General features: G+C 32.4%; 1 protein-coding gene across 1 annotated transcript; it reads left to right on the top strand.

Moving 5' to 3' along the window:
* The first annotated feature begins 5,197 nt into the window (after nucleotides 1-5,197).
* On the top strand, nucleotides 5,198-8,916 carry LOC137824143 (jasmonate-induced oxygenase 2-like). Its single transcript, XM_068629610.1, has 3 exons — nucleotides 5,198-6,003; nucleotides 7,924-8,257; nucleotides 8,483-8,916. Exons 1-3 carry the CDS (start codon nucleotides 5,330-5,332, stop codon nucleotides 8,741-8,743), a joined length of 1,269 nt encoding a protein of 422 aa, XP_068485711.1. The 5' UTR covers nucleotides 5,198-5,329; the 3' UTR covers nucleotides 8,744-8,916.
* The last annotated feature ends 11,236 nt before the right edge of the window (nucleotides 8,917-20,152 follow it).

Here is a 20,152-nt window from a genome sequence, read left to right as displayed (position 1 = left end):
ATCTTGACCCAACATTGAGTTTTGGTGAGCTTCATGAAAGATGACACAAAGTCTTTAGTCCAAGCAAAGACTCTCAAGATACCCAAATTGAGATTCCAACACTGCTAGAAATCTTCTCATGTCTTCAAGGGAAGAAAAAACAAATTCATAAAACCCTTTTCAACGTTCCAAGATCCCAGATGAATACATCCCTATGACAAAGAGGTTTGTCACTTTTGGATAATACTATTCTTCCATGAAGGTGATTCTTTCAGTTTTCAAGACATGCAAGCATTTTCATCAATATGAAAGAATATCAAATCTCCCCTGATATAAGGAGAAGATAACTGTGAAAGAGGGATATCACAAGAATTGTTCAAGGCTTATGCAAAAGTCTTCTTTCGTGCTTGAGTCACAAAAGATGACTTGACTTGTGAAAAACATCCTTGGTTCTTGAGACTCCCCAAGAAATTTGAAAACTGAAAGAATTCGTTCTCATCCCACCAAAGGTCACTAACGCTTCAAACGTTCAACAAGTATAGCCAAAAGGAGGACAAAACCTAATCGTCAACTATTAAGAAGTGAACTTTAAGCCTAACTCAACCTCATAAAACTGGCTTATAAGGTGAGGTTTGCACCCACTTATATATTATGAAATGTCCTAATCTCTAATCGACGTGAGATCTCCAACACACACCCCCTCACGCCGAGGCTACCAACTCGTGAGTGAGACTATATATTATGGGTAGTCCGATAACGGTTCGATAACGGATGGTCTGATAAACCCAACAAACTCTCGCTAGGATAAACTTGAAATAACTCTGATACCATATTAAGTGGACTTTAAGCCTAACCCAACCTCATAAAATCGGTTTATAAGGTGAGGTTTACATCCACTTATATACTATGAAATGTCCTAATCTCTAGTTGATGTCGGATCTCCAACACCAACCACCAATCATCCACCTCTAAAGAACAACGTAGGAGTACAAAAGTCGCCAACCATAAAATACCCACTAAACTCTAGTCACTACACCTTCTCTCTGAAAAAACCCTAGGAGAGATTTTCTAAAATAACTCATCGTAGAATATGTGTGATAGAATAATCAAAATATTTCCTTGTAGGTTCTTCCATTATAATTATACAAAACTTAAATAGCAACAAATTATTATCGTCATCATCGGGGGAGCCCGCTCAAGTGATCTATATCTCGCTTGAGTGAGATAACACCAGTGAAGTTGGGCTGGACGTCGTTTTGCTCACTCAAGCGCCCATGAAAATTGGGTTAAATAGGGGGTTTGAGGCACAACCCTAGTGTGTAAGTTTGAGAGGAAAACACCATTAAGTGACTTGTAACCCAATTGGGAGAATAGGAGGTGTGAGAAACATTAGAGGAGGTACTCATCAAGAAGAAACATCTTGGATATTCTTTTCATGCTTTTCTTGTGTGTAATAGTCATCACGAGTGTCATACATAGCATAAACATGTTCATCACTAATTTTTGTGATTTTGGTTTTTTTATCAGCAATGATAAATTGAATTAAAATGTGACACAATAGGAGTGTCTCAACCCTTATACATTAACAATTCAAAATCAGGCTATTTCCACCTCAAAATCAGGCTATTTCCACCTGATAGATAAAAATCCCACTAGGCACACATAACCATATTCAAAAAACAAAATAACAAAATGAATCATCTAAGATAATATACCCCTACAACACATTCAAACTGGATAGGTAGGCCTTCTTTGGGAAAATTACTACCTCCAATCTGCAGCAATTAGATAAAGCCAAAAATAAATCCTCACAGTGATTTATGTTACTTCTCAAAGTGCTTTCCATCCTTACTAACATTTTCCTTTATTATCCATTTATGCTAGTCAATATGTGAAGGCTACCATTCTATTACAGGTTCACACTAAGATTTTGCTTCGTTCCTACCTCATTATGCCTTTCCTTCCCATTGTTTCATTTTCCCATAATTCTTTCATTTATTTTGTAGAGACTTCCCACCCCCTTTATGACTGCAAAACAAAGAACAACCCTTCCTAGCTTTTATGCATATGATCAATACCTATTTTTTTTATTAATTTTTGTAGGTATTTTCTTTTAATGTCTCCCCTTGTTCCTGTTATATTTACCTTAATTATCCTCATGATTCAACAATGTAAACTCCCTTTCCCTTTTTCGTTAGTTTATTTTATTATCCATATCCTTTAGAGATTGGATTCTACTAACAATAACCTCCTCACCCCCATCAAATATACACTAGTGCAAATAACGCATTCTACAATGACATATTAGGTCGGTTAATTGAGAGTCGGTGTAAACAAAAATGCAATGACATTTTTGTAAATATTTGACACGTATTATACCGGTTGGAAGGACCAATCGGTGTAAAATGTTATTTTTAGAGTAGAAAAAAAGTTTAACTAAAAATATAGTTGGGAGCATGACATATTACACTAGTTGGTCCTTCCTGCTGGTGTAATACGTCTTTCAGAGTAAAAAAAAGTATAAAAAAAACATATGTGCGGAGCTAGACATATTACATCGATTCGTCCTTCCAATCGATGTAATATTTCTTTCAGAATTAAAAAAAAGTTTAAAAAGACATATTACATCGGTTGGTCCATCCAACTGGTGTAATATATTAGTTCAAACCCCTAAAAAAAGATTTAAAAAATACATAAGTCTCTGCCGACAAAATTTCCACTCGCTGCTAGAGTTAGCACTCGTGGGGGCGACGTCATGGAGAATGTTCTGATCATGAAGTACGAGAAGGCGAAGCGTTTGGTGTTGGTGAAGTATAGGTATATGGTGGAGAAGTGGAAGGAAGTGATAGTACTAGACACAGAGAGTGATGAGCCTTGCGCGGATTCAAGTGTGGAAGAGTCACGTGGTGACGATGATAGGTTTAGGGTTCAACAACCTTCATTCAGAAGCATATACAAGTGCAGCTACCAGAAATAGCCGCCCTTATAAATATGATGGACCCATAACCAGTGTAATATGTCCCTTGTGATTGTTATTATTTTGAATTATTTTAATTAAATTTTGGTGCTTTATATTAGTTTTTACAACAATAAAAATTACATCGGTAGTAGAATCAATGTAATATATCTTCTAGAATCGGTATAATATGCGTTATTTACACGGATGATAAAACCTATCTCTTTAACTATGTTCCACATTCTACCAACATTCCCTCGTAATAGAGCCATGCACTGTGATCCCAAATTTTTATTGATGAAAATTGTAAAAATAAGTATTGTTAAAACTGAGGACAAAAGAGAAGAGAAAAATAGATAAAAGTGATGAAGGAGACACTTGAGGTGGCATGTTAATTCTGTCATATTTATCCTATGTCGACAAAACAATCCCAAGTACATTATTGGACACCCCTTGTCACATTGTCAATTTATCAAATAATAACAACAATTTTGAAAAAACTTCAATCAAAATTCTGAAATTTTTAAATACAATAACTAAATCGTGAAAAAAAAATAGAGGAAGCAAAAATAATCAAAATTTCAATTTTTGTCAAACATAATTCCATGACTTTCTTTGGTGTTAGGTCTCATTATTATGGAAGACAATTCTAAATAAGCTTGATAAGACTGAAATTACAGGTAAACTTCGTGTCCCAGCATATTTAACACATTTTTCTATTTCTTATTTAAACTCCAGATCATATATTCATTCAGAACACCTGTTATTTAATTCACACCTTTCGTGACTATTAATGTCTTAAAGTAAAATAAAATATAAAAAATATCATTACTGTAACTTTGTTAAATTATGTTTCTGAAATCAAACCTATTATATATTATCAATTGTTCATTTCGTCTGTATAATAGTTTATATTTTGAATTTTTAGTATATATATATATATATATATATATATATAATATGTTAGTTTTAATCTTGACAAATACATATAAAATAGTTTTTTCTCCCTATTAAAAATATGATTGAAACCCTTTTAGCAAAATACTACAAATCATTTTTTGACGGTCATACTGCAGTCTTTTATCATAATAATAATAACTAAAACTTAATTAAAATGGATAACTATTTATTGAAACCAATAAAAGGTTATCCTTATCCTTATTATTATTATTATTATTATTATTATTATTATTATTATTATTATTATTATTATTATTATTATTATTATTAATAATTATTATTATTAATAATAATATTAATAATAATAATAATAATAATAATAATAATAATAATAATTTATCTGTGAGTTGAAAATGAAAAATTCCACTGCGATCAACATGTATAAAGTACAGTTTTTGACTTATTAGGACGTCATCAATTTTGTTATTAACAATAGTTAGGTGACAACACACTAAGATAATACCATAATTTGTTTATGCTTTGTTTTCATCATTTCACCATGTTTAATTAGAATAAGAAGCGTGTAGTTCCACGGTATCTTAAAAAGTATAAAATAGTTTTAGTTATAATACAGAACAAAAAACTTGTATACTATGTTTTATACTAAATGCCGTCATGTTATATAACATGTTTTCCATATGTTGTTAGACACAAGATTAATCAACCAAAGATATTCTTATTTTTTGTTTTTCAGAAATCATATGTATTTTGGGCACTGTATGGTTGGGGTTTAGCAATCTAGTTCTAGTACACAGTTTTTCCACATACAAGCGGTATCAAATTTTCAATAGAAAAATGAACCTCCAAAAAAAAATTTATGTTGTCTTATTCATAGGACCACTATATATCATATCAATAACAAAACTCTTTTCTCCAATAATTTATTATAAATTCAAAATTAAATTTTTAAACACTGCTTAAATTGAAACACAACAATCATGATTAAATAGAACTATACTTATAAAAGAAAAAAATAAAAATTACACACCCAATTATAATAATATAATAATATTTTAAATTAAAAAAATATATAATTAGAATAATAATTTATTAATATATGGAATAAATGTATTTTACTGAAAAAATATACTAAATCTTTATAGTTTTATATAATTTTGATGCGATAGATTTAAAAATATATATATATATATAAAATAAATTTAAAATTAAATAATATTAGAAATTATATTGTAATTACATAAAAAAAATTGAGTTATCAACATATGATTATATCATTATTATATGATTAGTATGTCCGTGGTCACGACCCTTATAATAACATAAAAGAATTTATATGTGTATGGACAGAAAGGCATGAGAGTGAGATAAAGAGGCAGAACCCACATTAGAAGCCAACTCAATTTCTTCACGGCGCCGAAATTATACATATGGTGAAATCTCATGCTCTTATCTGTATATATAGGGTTCTCTTAGATGCTCTCAACCACACTACAACATAAGCTACAAGCAAAACACATACTTGAACTCACTAGTTCATATATTCTCTCCAACCTCTGTCTTTGTTTTTGTGCTTTCCTAGTTTCTGAAAACATGCTGAGTTGCCAAGCATGGCCAGAACCCGTGGTTCGAGTCCAAGCCTTAGCTGAAAGTGGCCTTAGCTCTATCCCCTCACGCTACATTAAGCCACTCTCTCAAAGACCCTCCAACAACACTTTTTCTTTCACTCCTCATCAATCTTCTCAAACTCATCATGAGCCTCTTCACGATCACATATCTGCTCATCAGTATGCTAACATCCCTGTCATTGATCTAGAACAACTCTTTTCCAAGAATGAGAGTGTTCGAAAAGAGGGGCTGAAGAAGATGGCAGAGGCTTGTAGTGAGTGGGGTTTCTTTCACGTGGTGAACCATGGAGTTAGCCATGAGTTGATGAAGAGTGTCAGGGAACTGTGGCGCGAGTTCTTCAACCAGCCACTCGAGGTGAAGGAGGAGTATGCAAACTCCCCCACCACCTATGAAGGCTATGGAAGTCGTTTGGGAGTGCAGAAGGGTGCCACCTTAGATTGGAGTGACTACTTCTTTCTTCATTACATGCCTTCCTCTGTTAGGAACCAAGCTAAGTGGCCTGCATGTCCACCATCCTTGAGGTATGCTTCTCTTATCCCTATTCAAATTTTCTCCTTTTCATAATAACATAATCTATCTCAGAGATTTTTTAGTGTGAAAAACAAAATATCATTCAATCTTTTTATTTGTTTGATCACTTTAATTGTCTCACAGTTTACCTCTAGCATGTTAGATAAAGTATCATGCACACTTTCAAGTAAAAGGAAGAAATGAAAAACTCTCTTTTCAACTTCAGTTCTCTCATCTCAAGTTACTTACTTCTCTTTCTGTTTCTGTTTGTCAGAAGTAAAATTATAAAGAACAGTCTTAAAATGTGTAGGATCTCTGTGCTTCAAGCTTTTTTTGGCTAGAAAAAGAAAATAACAAAATACTTAATATGTGTTGAAAAAAGATATGTAGTATAAATTTACTTCATTATAATGTTGGTGCGGTCCTTGTCAATTAGATATAACTTAGATGTCAACATTAAAAAAAATATCTAAGTTGTTTATTATAAGCACCGAAATTATTTTGAAACATGTAAGTTGTACGAGTGATTTTAAAGATGTACTTATATTTAGAATATATACTTTTTTTTACATGTTTGTCTTCTCTCTCTTTCTTAAACAATAGATCATGTCTACTTAAAAATAACCCAGAAAAAACTCATTGCCAAACTATCCCAGACATAGTGACTGGAATTTATTGGTAGCAAGTGATAGGTTGCTTGTTCAAACACCCTAGACTCAAATTAAGAATTTATATTTTATTGCTATCATGTCTTTTTTGTGTTTTTTTTTTTCAAGATATAAAGTTGTTGTTTGTTTGGTAAGATGGGACGTGGCTACTTATGTTTGCTTAATGTTAGTTGTTAAAATGAAGGTGTACCCAACTAATTAAAGTGGTGGTGTTTTCATAATATTAAGGTCTCGTGGAGGTTGGAAAGAGGGTACTACGAGTGAATTTAACTTTATTAAAAATAATTATCCAGTGAAAATTGAACTTGTATTTATTAATTTGAAGTAAAGTTTTGTTTTTTCATACAAGAAAAGCTTTTTTGATAAGTTCAGCTTTGTGGGAATTTTGACTCTATCCAATTTGTGTTATCTCTTTACTGTGAACTCAAAATATATTAATTTTAAAATATTATATTTTAAATTTTAAAAACACTGCACAAAAATGTCTAGAAATAAATTGTTGAACACCGTTCTCAAGCGTAAACACGTAGTAAACTTGACCTTTTGCATGTAAAACGTGTGGCAAAACTATCTCAACATTGAAAAATGCGAATAGATAATGGTTGGAAAACGTGGTACTGTGTGTGCATCTGAATGCACCGATTAAAGACACTGAAGATTCACGGGTGCTGTGTAAATTGGCTGGACCAAACTCTAATTAGCTACCATTTCGGTCCAATGGCTTCATCTGAGAAATAACTCCACATTTAATACATACTGTGCCAAATAATTCATTTAATTGTCTTTATCTTTGCATCACAAATTTATGTTTCACCACAAAATATTAGACTGAGTACCCAAATCATTCGAGCTCAACTACCAAGAACCAATAAAATAAGTCTTCTGAAAGTAATATCTGTAAGGACACTGTAATAATAGCCACTGTATTCAATTGTGCTTTTTTTTTCTTCTTTTATACATGCACAGAGATGTCAATAACATTGTTTGCTTCTTTGGAGCTAGCTCACGAGAAGCAGCATAGTGTAATTTTAGACAGGATTAATTGGGACCCTTTTGTTTTCTAAGTATGGTAATAGTATGTAATCAAGAAACATACTTGGTTAAGTTGTTTGATATCTTTGTTTGATAATAAATACATGTAGGACCATTTTCTTGAATCTCTTTATATTGATGATTCATTCTGTTGTCACTTTCTGAGGTGAAAGAAAATAATGAAAACAATACCTTATTTCACCCCCACTAATTCTGTTTTTGTGGTGATAGGAAAGTGATTGCTGAATATGGAGAGGGAGTGGTTAAGCTAGGAGGAAGGATACTCCAAATTATATCTGTAAACCTTGGTTTGAAAGAGGATTTTCTGCTTAATGCATTTGGGGGTGAAAGTGAGGTTGGTGCATGCCTAAGGGTGAATTTCTATCCAAAGTGCCCTCAACCTGATCTCACTTTAGGACTCTCCCCTCATTCAGACCCTGGTGGCATGACCATTCTCCTCCCAGATGATTTTGTTTCTGGTCTTCAAGTACGCAAAGGAGATGAATGGATCACAGTTAAGCCTGTCCCAAATGCCTTCATCATCAACATTGGTGACCAAATTCAGGTCCTAATTCTCTCTGGATTGTTCAAACCTTTTACCAGTCAAGCTGTTGTTTCATGACTAATTTACCTTTGATTACTCTTTGGATCTAGTCATATCTTACACATGTATTTTGACATTATTCGGAGAAAATAATCAAACTTCCAAACAAAAACTCATTAGATTTAAATATCAAGAATTGGTAGTTGTTACTTATTAATAAATGTTCAATGGCATGTTTAATTTCAGGTGCTGAGTAATGCAACTTACAAGAGTGTAGAACACAGAGTGATTGTGAACTCAAACCAAGATCGAGTGTCATTGGCCATGTTCTATAACCCAAGGAGTGATTTACTTATTCAACCAGCCAAGGAGCTTGTGACAAAGGAGAGACCAGCTTTGTACTCACCAATGACATATGATGAATATAGACTTTACATAAGGCTAAATGGAACATGTGGGAAGGCTCAAGTTGAATCACTCACTTCCAAATCGTCATTGCAAGGTTAAAACAGTGTTAAAATAGTGTGTTCAGTATTTTCCATGTTTAATTAAGAAGTTATTTTATGAAGTTAATAGTTGTAATTTTGTACTTGTTAAATGTAATTTCTTGTGTTTTCTTAAGTGTATCCAAACATGGTATGAGAAGATGATGATATATGAGATGGCAGTGTTTGCAGGTATTAGATGGATAGATAGATAAGTTTTTATGATGTTTTGTTTTGGGGTGCAATAGTTGAAAATGAAAGGAAGAGGTTGAATCACATGCCAAAAAATTGGGTTGATGTGGATTCATATATGAAAGTGAGGTGTTGTTGCCTAGGCCAAATGGGGAAAGAATTGAATAATGGTAAATGATAGGGTAGATGAGAGCATATTTTAGCAACTTTCTCCCTGGTTGTCCTAGTGGAATGCTGACTATTAAGGGTCACAAGAAAGGAAAAAAGACAGCACCATGGATGGATGGGACATCATTTTTCCAATTAGTACCACCACACAACTTCCATCTAAGTTCCCACCTTTCCATTCATGCACGTTTCAACTAACAAACTTATTATAATCATTAATTACTTTACTCACGTTCTAAAAAGCCCTCCCTATCAACCATTAATAATCTCACATTTTTAAATTATACTTCTCCCTATCAACTTTCTAACTCAATTGCTTTCAATGGTGTGTCTAAATTAAGTTACTTTATGCTTTTGACAAGGAATATTTTCCTATCATATTCCTAAGAGAATTCATCTACTTTAATACTCCTTTTAATAATATAAAATATTAATATAATAATATTTTTTATCACAAGGGGTTGAGATGGTCACTAACAATTAAATTGACCAAATCTCAGTCTAACACCCCTAACAACAAGATTAGAGGGAATTAGATATAAAATTGTAGATAGTGTGATAAGATTATAAAAATCATGTTGATACAGACCTAATTTATCCCTATAAATAGATTGACCAATATCATACCAAAATATGCATTTATTAAGTATATATTACTTTTATCCAAGATTGGGCATTAACTTAATCTGTTGGATGACCTTTTACAAGTATTTTTTTCAACATTTCAATCGAAAATCGAGATCTCAGAACATAGTAAGGAACAAGAGATATTTCTAGTTTAAACAAAAATAATTGGCATTCAAAATGGAATTGAACCTACCACTACAAGAAAATCATCAAATAGAAACCAATTTTAGAAACAAAAAAATAATTAGTTGCTATATTAACTAAATTAGAGACCATTTTAAAAACTAAAAAAATTTTGGTTACTAAATTAGTTTATATTATTGTTAAATAATTTCTAAATTTGTATCTAATTAGTTACCAGATTTTAACTATCAAATATTTAGATTCTAAATTTGGTAGCAAAAACATTAGTTGTTGATTAGATACTAATTTAAAAACTATTTAATAATAATGGAAACTAGTTTAGAAACCAATTTTGTTTTAGTTTCTAAAATGGTATCTAATTTAGTCAATATAGTAACTAATTATTTTTTGTCACTAAAATTGGTTTCTATTTAATGATTGTATTGTAGTTTACTATATTTATAAAATAAAATAAATGAATTAAAATGTTATTTAGTTGGTGTTTTTTTGTTTGTTGGGACTAGCTGTTTTTCTTATTTAGTGAATGTGATGTGAAAACAACTACTACTATAGTAGTGTTTAGCTTTTTACAATGAAAATCAAGTTATAATTTTAAATAATTTAAATATGCATATACGTTTATTTACATTTGATATTTTAAATTTATTTTTATTACAACTCATAATAAATTAATGTTTAGTTTCTAAGATCTGTGGGATCTCTATTCATTAACGTTATTTATTTATTTTTGTTTAATTTAGTCTTTTTACTGATAAAAAAATTTAATCAAATTTCTTAATTTAAAACAAACGAATAGAGTTTCCCAATTTTAGGAACAAACAATGTGAACTTTGTATCTATTAAAATTAGTACGGTTAATTTACAAATTTCCATTATTGGTTATAAATTGAGTACATATAAATTAAAATTATCAATATATTATTTTACTTTTAATTAGACAAAAGTCAATAAAATAATAATATTTTTATATTTATAAAAATTGAGAAACTTTGATTGATTTTTTTTATTAATATTTATATTAAATTGAATAAAATAAATAAATAATGGAACTAAAATAAATAATTAAACCTTAAATCAATTAGCCAAACTTTATTTTCTATATAGCAATTTTTAAGAATAATCAGCAAATAATACAGGTAAAAAAATGTTTGTGAAATAAAAAAGGAAAAAATACTATATAAACAATTATTAGTTCATATATAGATAATAGAAATATAATTTATTTTGATAATTATTTATAAATATTGCATCATACTTAACATAAATTTTCTTCCATTAAAATGATTAAAGAATGATGTTTTTTAAGAAAAAACATTTCATATGATATGTTTATGAAATATACGACATAAAATAAAGAAGGCAAGTTGCCTACATGGACTTTATAAACTTCAATTAGTATCACTTTTATATTTCCAATTGAACTTATCTGAATCTGTAAAATCACTATGTTTGGCTGTTTCCTATTAAAAACATTTTAAATGTTTAAGGATCGTAAACATATGTTTATGCTTAAAGTATGTTCTCTTTTTTAAAGTATTATTTGTCAAATTGCTTTTGTGTTGAACACGTCTTTTGAGATGCAAGATTGTTGCTAGATTACTTTTTGTCACTTGTGATAAGAACAGGCTAGGAAGGCTTCTCTTGTACTTTTTTTAGTATTTTTTTATATATAATTCAATGCAAAAGGTTTAAATACTTCACAAGTTTTGGATTTTGGTTTTATAAGAGATACTGATTTGGTATGAAACTTATGGTTTTAAACCTTAAATTAGGTTTTAAAACATATAAATAAGAAAATATTTTTAAGTTTTGAAAATTTAAAATGTGATTTTGTTTATTAAAGTGCGAATTTTATAGAAATTTTATATTGAAGACAAAATGTAAAAATATCTCATGGAAAGAAACAGGACACAACAAAATCTAACACTACAAGAAAAATTCATTTTAGTTACCGACAAAAGGTGAGAGTATAAAAAAGAAGCCATAAATAAGGGTGAAGTCAACTCAAGTTGAACACAAAAATAAATGTCAAATATTGTGTCCACAATGAAGACTTTTATCTCACACTAAAAATTATTAAAATAATAATAATAAGTTAGCATTTAGAATGGGACACAAGTAGATGCAATGACAAAAATTAAGTGACAAAATAATATTGAGTCTAAAATGGAAACACAAAGTGGACGCAAGTTAAAATTATTAAAATAATAATAAGTTAACGTTTAGGATGTGGACACAAAGTAGATGCAATCAAAAAATAAGTTGCAGACAAAATGATACTGTGTCAAGAATATGGACACAAAGTGGATGCAAGTTTATATTTTATTACATTTAGTATAGGTTTAGGCGACACTAATATTTGTTTCCCAGGTAGTGTTCCCAATGACGACAATTTACTCACATTTTCTTTCTCACATAGTGTTCCTAACAACGACACTAAGTTTAATTATTGTTGGAGATCCTACGTCGACTAGAGATTATGACATTTCATAGTATGTAAGTGGGTGCAAGCCTCACCTTATAAGCTGGTTTTGTGAGGTTAAGTTAGGTTTAAAATCCACTTCTTAATATCGTATCAGAGTCATTTCAACCATATCTTAGTGATTGTTTGTTAGGTTTATCAAGTCACTTGCTATCGGTCTGTTATCAGACCACCCATAATATATAATCTCATGCACGAGTTGGTAGCCTCGGTGTGAGAGGTGTGTATTGGAGATCTCACATAGAGTAGAGATTAGAACATTTCACAGTATATAAATCGATTTTATGAAGTTGACTTAGGCTTAAAACCCATTTCTTAATAATTATTTAATTTTATATCTATTTTAGTGTCCCCCAAACCTACGCTATAGTTAAATAATATATTTTTTTCTTTACGTAGGCTTAGACAACACTACCTTGTAAATTTGTGTTCCATTGGAGGACGTCTCTAATGCATAGCCACCAAAATATTAGCTTCCATTTCTATTGGGACCCTAAGCCCACACTAGCCCCATGTAGTGTCTCTCTTTTACTCTTTGCGTCACTCTTTTGGGAACTCTACCATCATTATTTCTTGTAATGTACATAAAATCAAAATTTATAACATAATATTTGCATTGGAGATGATATAAATACTTTGGGACAAAATTATTAACTAACTAACTAAAAACGAGGATGATAGAATGTTTTCAGAAGGATAAATGGTTTTTTAAGACACATTGTTTAGAATGATTTGTATTGTAAAGTGTTCTTGAACGAAGTTGGAACCAAGAGAACTATTGAACCACTCCTCATTTTGTACTTATTTGGGATTTGTGCTTATTTATATAATTATCGTGGATCATTTGCATTAATGAGCCTAATAAAAATAGATTAACTAATGTTGAGTCATTTATTAATTTTGTTATTAGTCAAGTCGATCGACCTGAACCAGATACCGAGATTTTGCTCGATCGTGTGGATACATTAAGTACTAATCATTTGACACCTTAAAATAACTTACACTTCTATTGACCCAACTCTTAATATTTAAAGTGGAAAAATAATGATATTTTCACAATTTTTATTTTTATATAATTATTTCAATTTTATTATAAAAATAGAATATTCAAATTATATTATTATAAAAGAGTTGTTATATTTTTTTTTTTCAAATTAAAATAATAGTTACTAGTATATTATCTAAAACTAATACAATAGTTTCCAAATATCAATAAAAAAATTAACTTTAGACCAAATGTTAAATCATAGATCCTAAAAGTGAGAATAATATTAATCATCATTAATTGTGATTCATAATACCCAATCATAAGTTTCTAAAATTGTATCGTTGGAATTGAAAGAAAAAAATAGGTCCTTATAATACATGACTTCCAATCTTTCTTTAACAATAAAAAGTTTTTTTTCTATAACTTCTCTTTTTTCTAAAATTTTAAATTAAAAATATTGAGTTAAATATACATATATTTAATGAATATGTTGGTTCAAATAGAAATGTGGGTCGAATCCCTAAAAAATATCTCGTGTTCAAAGTCATTTTAATGAAATAAATTTTAAAAATAAAATTCCACGAATATTGTATTTGAATGAGCTTATAAAAATAGCGTAAAATACCTTCTTGCAAGAAATGTAGGAGTTATGTTTCTTTAACTTTATAACATTGGGTTATAAGTTAAACAAAAATAAAATTATAGCTTATTTGGATCAATGTATAAAATGACTAGAACATATATGTTAAAATAACATGAAATTGATTTATAATTTTAAATTTTTCATCTTAAAACTACAATAAATATTTACTGAGAACGAGACACAAATAGTATCAGACTAGAAGAATATGATATCTTTTTAATTATTTGGAATGAATAGCATTGGTGGACACTAAAAAATAATTTTTTATTTTATTGTTGAATTATGATGCATAATTATTTATGATTTTATTTTTATTATATCTTTTTAATTATTATATAAGTTTAAGTATAGGATAGATTGTACAACGCTAAATGGGATAAAATGATTTTTTATTATTGTGACACTTATACATATGTTCTTTATTTGTTTAATTTCAATCTTTGAAGTATATGCTATATTCCAATTTAATTAATTATCCATGCATCTGTTATAATTTTATGCAAATTGTCCTTTTATTCCAATTGCCCGTGGTTCCAAATAATGAAATATATTAGTTGTGATAATTTGGAGAAACATTTTATATTTTTTAAATCTTCACCTTCCATTCCAATTAAATTAATCAGTCCATATACGTTGTTTTTGTCCATTTCTTCACACAATGTAATGAAGATGAAATCGAATTTATTTTTCCTCTACTGAATTGGTAAGTCCTTGGTATATATTCAATTGGGATAAAAACAATTACTTTTCTTTCATTCTTCTGTTCAACAATCGAAAGCCACTTCATTAACAAGTGCTTAGGGCAATTATGTTCTAGTGCTTTTATGTGGAATCTTAAGATTTATAATATGTTGAAATACATCTACATTAAATCGTTTTAATAAAAAAATAAGATACCCAAGTGAGTATCTTAAATAGATGTTATTAAAGACTCTTTTATATAACTTTTTATGTTAAAATTGGGATTAGTGTGGAATGAGGATTAGATGTTAAATACTATTTACATAGAATGTAGGTATATTTGTTTGAGTTGATACCTTTTATACCGAAATTATATAAGTTTGTTACCATTTGTCAAAAAAATGTTAAATTGTACATAAAATATTTTTATTTTACAAATTGGTAAAGAAAATGTAAATTTCTTGGATTAAATGATTTTTTAGTTTTGAAATGTGTTCTTACCGATTTTACTTAAACTTGTGAAATAGAGTTTTGTAAGATATAAAGGTAAGGTTAGAAATTTATATCTTATTTGTTTGTTGACCTTCCTTTTTCATGTTCTTAAAAGCTTAGAACTTTGTTAGATATCTTACAATTAGAAATAGAGACATTTTATAGTATATAAAGTAGATGTAAACCTTACTTTATTAGTTAGTTTTATAAGGTTAAGTTAAACTTAAAGTTCAATTTTTAATATAGTATTAAAGTCATTTATAACATATCTAATAAAAGCTTTTTGGGCTTATTATTAGACTATCGATAAATATATAGTCTCACTCTCACATACGAATTGATAGGTCTCAATATAAGAAAAGTGTGTTGGAGATCTCACAACGACAAATGATGTGTAAGAGACTTATGATGTCATGCAATTTACCAAAGTTATTTTCATATGTTTATAGCAGTATTTTTATCAAAGAAACTATAGTCACAAATATTTGGATACTAAGAATTAATTATACATAAAGTATATTAAAAAGTATAGGTTAAAGCTTTAGAAAACCTTTGAAAAGAGGAAAAACACAATAAGTGACTTTTGGGATGGGGGAATTGCATTAATCAACTGCACAAATTGTTTGGTTCCTTTTGCTAGTCAAAGTCAGATTATAGCACTGATTAATACAATAGAATAAAAGTGTGTTTACTTTATAAGTTTCACATAATTTGTCTGGTAGTTTGGATCCCATTAAGATAAAGAGAATAAATTTGCACTATATAAAAATACTTTTGTGATATATCATAATTTGTACTGGTCGGTACCAGACGAGTCAGTCTTGGTCTCAATGACCAACTGCCCAAGTAAAAAAACATAGGAAATACAATAAGTAGCAATGGTTACAAGTAGCGTTGAATGAGTCAATGTACATGCCGAAATATGCGAGAATAACTGATTAACTGAAAGATACACACACATTCCTAGTATCAATGAACTACTATGCATATCAGTTAATAACTGATGTCGACCCATCAAGGTCAAGGCCCATAAGCCAATACTATAAATAGAGTCCTCTATGAAGTAGTAAGGTACATTTTTCTCATTTTTAACTTAAACACACTCAAACCATAACACTTACTTGTTCACCAGAGTACCTTGTCCATGTAACCCCCCGACCAACCGAGCATCAACATTTGAAGAAGGAGACTTGAAGTAATTAAGAGATCACCGACACGTCAACAATTGAACGTTCAGTCAAAGGTACTATATGGACCCCTCAGCCTATACAGGTACAATTGGTGCCCACCGTGGGGCTGAGGTAGTATTCAATTTTTAGTAACAAGCCACAACCGACAATGATGGTGTCAACAAGGAATAATGCTAACAACAACCACATGATGAATGAGCAGATAACTATGATCTAGGTTCTCCAGGCACAAATAGAGGAGTTACGACAAAAAGGCATCGCAGACCAGTTATGGAATGAAGAGGATCAACGTCAACATGAGGAGGAGATGTCCCTTTTGAAGGAGCAAAATAAAAACCTAGAGCAACGTCTTGATGGGCGTGAACGGGAAGAACAATCCCGAGCACCACCACCAACGCATCAAACCCATCAAACTCATCAAACTCACCAAAGTTCAAGAAATACTCCTCCCCCGAACGACGAGGGGAACCTGAGAGGACATTCATTCACAGACAAGATAATTGATACACCACTCCCTCCCAAGTGGAAAGGATTAATTATCAAACTCTATGATGGTTCCACCGATCCAAACGAGGACCTAAATGTCTTCAAGACACAAATGACTCTTTACACAACCAACAAGGAAATATGGTGTAAGGTCTTCCCCGCCTCCCTCCAAGAGGGACCGCTCAGTTGGTTCACTGGACTCCCTCCTAACTTTGTGGGAAACTTTAAAGTTCTGACAACAAAGTTCATCATACAATATGCAACAAGCTGACCATGTCACAGCTCATCCATGTCTCTCCTTAACGTGAAACAAGAAAAAGGAGAATCCTTGTGAGCATTTATACACAGATTCAACAAAGTTTGCATGGGTATCAGAAACTTGATGCTGGAGATAGCCATGCATCATCTTGTCTGGGAAATCCGATCGGGCCGATTCACCGAAAGCTTAATCAAGAGATCGACTAAAAACATCATGAATTGAGGAACCATGCAACCAAATTTATACAGATAGAAGAACACATCGACTATCATAGGAGTCGTCAATCTGAAGGTGTCGATAAGGGAAAGAAAAGGACAAGGGCAAGGGCAACCGACCTGTATTGGGTTGGTCTGACCATTTTAGAGAAAACCGGGGTCCTCGATTTCTTAGTTACACACCATTGACTATTCCAAGGGGAAGAGCTTTGGACGAGGCATTGCAAGCCGAGTTAATCCCGACCTTAAAGCAATCACAGACTTCAAGGAACGCGGATACATCTAAACACTGCCAATATCATCGCAATTATGGCCACACGACCGAAGGCTTCCAAACATTGAAAGATAAAATAGAAGAACTTATCCAAGTTGGCCATTTCCACAAATTCATTAAGACTGACACCAGCTCATACCGATCTCCACAAAGGGATCAGTACCCACCTAGAGGACAAAGAGAATACTACGATCGACCACGGTGAGGGGATTCACGTCGACGTAATGACAACCAGCATCCGATGAGACAAAGACAAAGCGAAAGTCCAGTAAGAAGGACTCAACCACGAAGTGAAAGTCCTGAGAGGAGTAACCGGACCAGACGTAAGGTCCAAGAGGTTATTAATACTATTGTCGGGCCGGTGTCACTCGGCATTCCCGGACGAGAAGTCAATACAATAGCTAGAGGTGTTTTGGAGGTGGATGTTCTAACTTAGCTAGAAGAAACATCTTCGGGCTATTCAGTCAGCCCATTCCACCTCCATCCGAAATCGACCGAGGATGCCCCCAATCACTTTTACCAACGACAACTTCACTGCAATAAACCCATCGTAAGACGATCCCATGGTGATTATCGTGGAAATAGATAAGTTTGCAATTACTAAGGTCTTGGTGGATCAGGGCAGGTCGGTGGACATCCTTTATTGGAAGACTTTCAGGAAAATGAGAATTCCCGAAACAAAAATTCAATCTTATGATGAAAAAATTGTTGGATTCTAAGGCAAGCGACTAGATACCAGAGGTTTCATCGACCTATACACTACGTTTGGAGAAGAGGGGTGTTAGTAGAACTACAAAAATCATATATTTATTCATTAACGCAAATACCTCCAATAATATACTGCTTGGATGACCATCCATAAATCGTCTAAAGGCGACAGTGTCCACCCCTCACCTAGCGATGAAGTTTCTGTCAACGACTAACGGCATTGTTACAATCCATGTGGATCAAAAAATCGCTCGTGAATGTTATGTCGCAAGTTTAAAGGTTGAGTCTACCAGACACTTATATCGAGCCTCACCACACGGTCGGTCTCATGAAAGGAGGGGGCAATCATTCGCATATAGGGAATCGACCGAGAGACATTCCCATGACAAAAGAACTGGAGAACACATGGTCGCACTCGTTGACTTAGACCCTCGGCTTGACGAAGCCCGAATGGAGCTAGGCGAGGACCTTTGTCCTATGCCCCTTCGATATGATGAACATAAGACGCATATTAGAACGTCTTTGAAACCGGACGACAACATATTGGTAAGTCAAACTTTCATTGATAATGCATACCTATTTGCTTAGACAACTGTTGATATGTCCATGGTAAGCCCGGATATCATTACACATCGCCTCTCCATTTACAAAGAGGTCAGGTCAGTAGCTCAGAAAAAACAAAAGATGGGCGAAGAAAAGCGCGATGCCACGAGAAGAAACTGGGCAATTAATGAAGGTCGGCTTCATCAGAAAAGCACATTATACAACATGGTTGGCCAACGTGGTCATGATCAAGAAATCAAATGGTAAGTGAGGATGTGTGTAGATTACATTGATCTTAAGAAAGCATGCCCTAAAGACTCTTATGCCTTGGCGAACATTGATCGGCTCATAGACGGAGCAGCATGTCACACTATCCTGAGTTTTCTAGATGCATACTCACCACACGGTCGATCTCGTGAAAGGAGGGGGCAATCATTCGCATATAGGGAATCAACCGAGAGGCATTCCCATGACAAAAGAACTGGAGAACACATGGTCGCACTTGTTGACTTAGACCTTCGGCTTGACGAAGCCCGAATGGAGCTAGGCGAGGACCTTTGTCCTATGCCCCTTCGATATGATGAACATAAGATGCATATTAGAACGTCTTTGAAACCGGACGACAACATATTGATAAGTCAAACTTTCGTTGATAATGCAGACCTATTTGCTTAGACAACTATTGATATGTCCATGGTAAGCCCGGATATCATTACACATCGCCTTTCCATTTACAAAAAGGTCAGGTCAGTAGCTCAGAAAAAACAAAATATGGGCGAAGAAAAGCGCGATGCCACACGAGAAGAAACTGGCAATTAATGAAGGTCAGCTTCATCAGAAAAGCACATTATACAACATGGTTGGCCAACGTGGTCATGGTCAAGAAATCAAATGGTAAGTGGAGGATGTGTGTAGATTACATTGATCTTAACAAAGCATGCCCTAAAGACTCTTATGCCTTAGCGAACATTGATCGGCTCATAGACGGAGCAGCATGTCACACTATTCTGAGTTTTCTAGATGCATACTCACCACACGGTTGGTCTCGTGAAAGGAGGGGGCAATCATTCGCATATAGGGAATCGACCGAGAGGCATTCCCATGACAAAAGAACTGGAGAACACATGGTCGCACTCGTTAACTTAGACCCTCGGCTTGACGAAGCACGAATGGAGCTAGGCGAGGACCTTTGTCCTATGCCCCATTCGATATGATGAACATAAGACGCATATTAGAACGTCTTTGAAACCGGACGACAACATATTGGTAAGTCAAACTTTCATTGATAATGCATACCTATTTGCTTAGACAACTGTTGATATGTCCATGGTAAGCCCGG

The sequence above is a fragment of the Phaseolus vulgaris genome, chromosome 8 (genome assembly GCF_000499845.2).
Source record: "Phaseolus vulgaris cultivar G19833 chromosome 8, P. vulgaris v2.0, whole genome shotgun sequence".
Taxonomy (NCBI): domain Eukaryota; kingdom Viridiplantae; phylum Streptophyta; class Magnoliopsida; order Fabales; family Fabaceae; genus Phaseolus; species Phaseolus vulgaris.
This window is presented reverse-complemented; position numbering and strand designations above follow the sequence as displayed.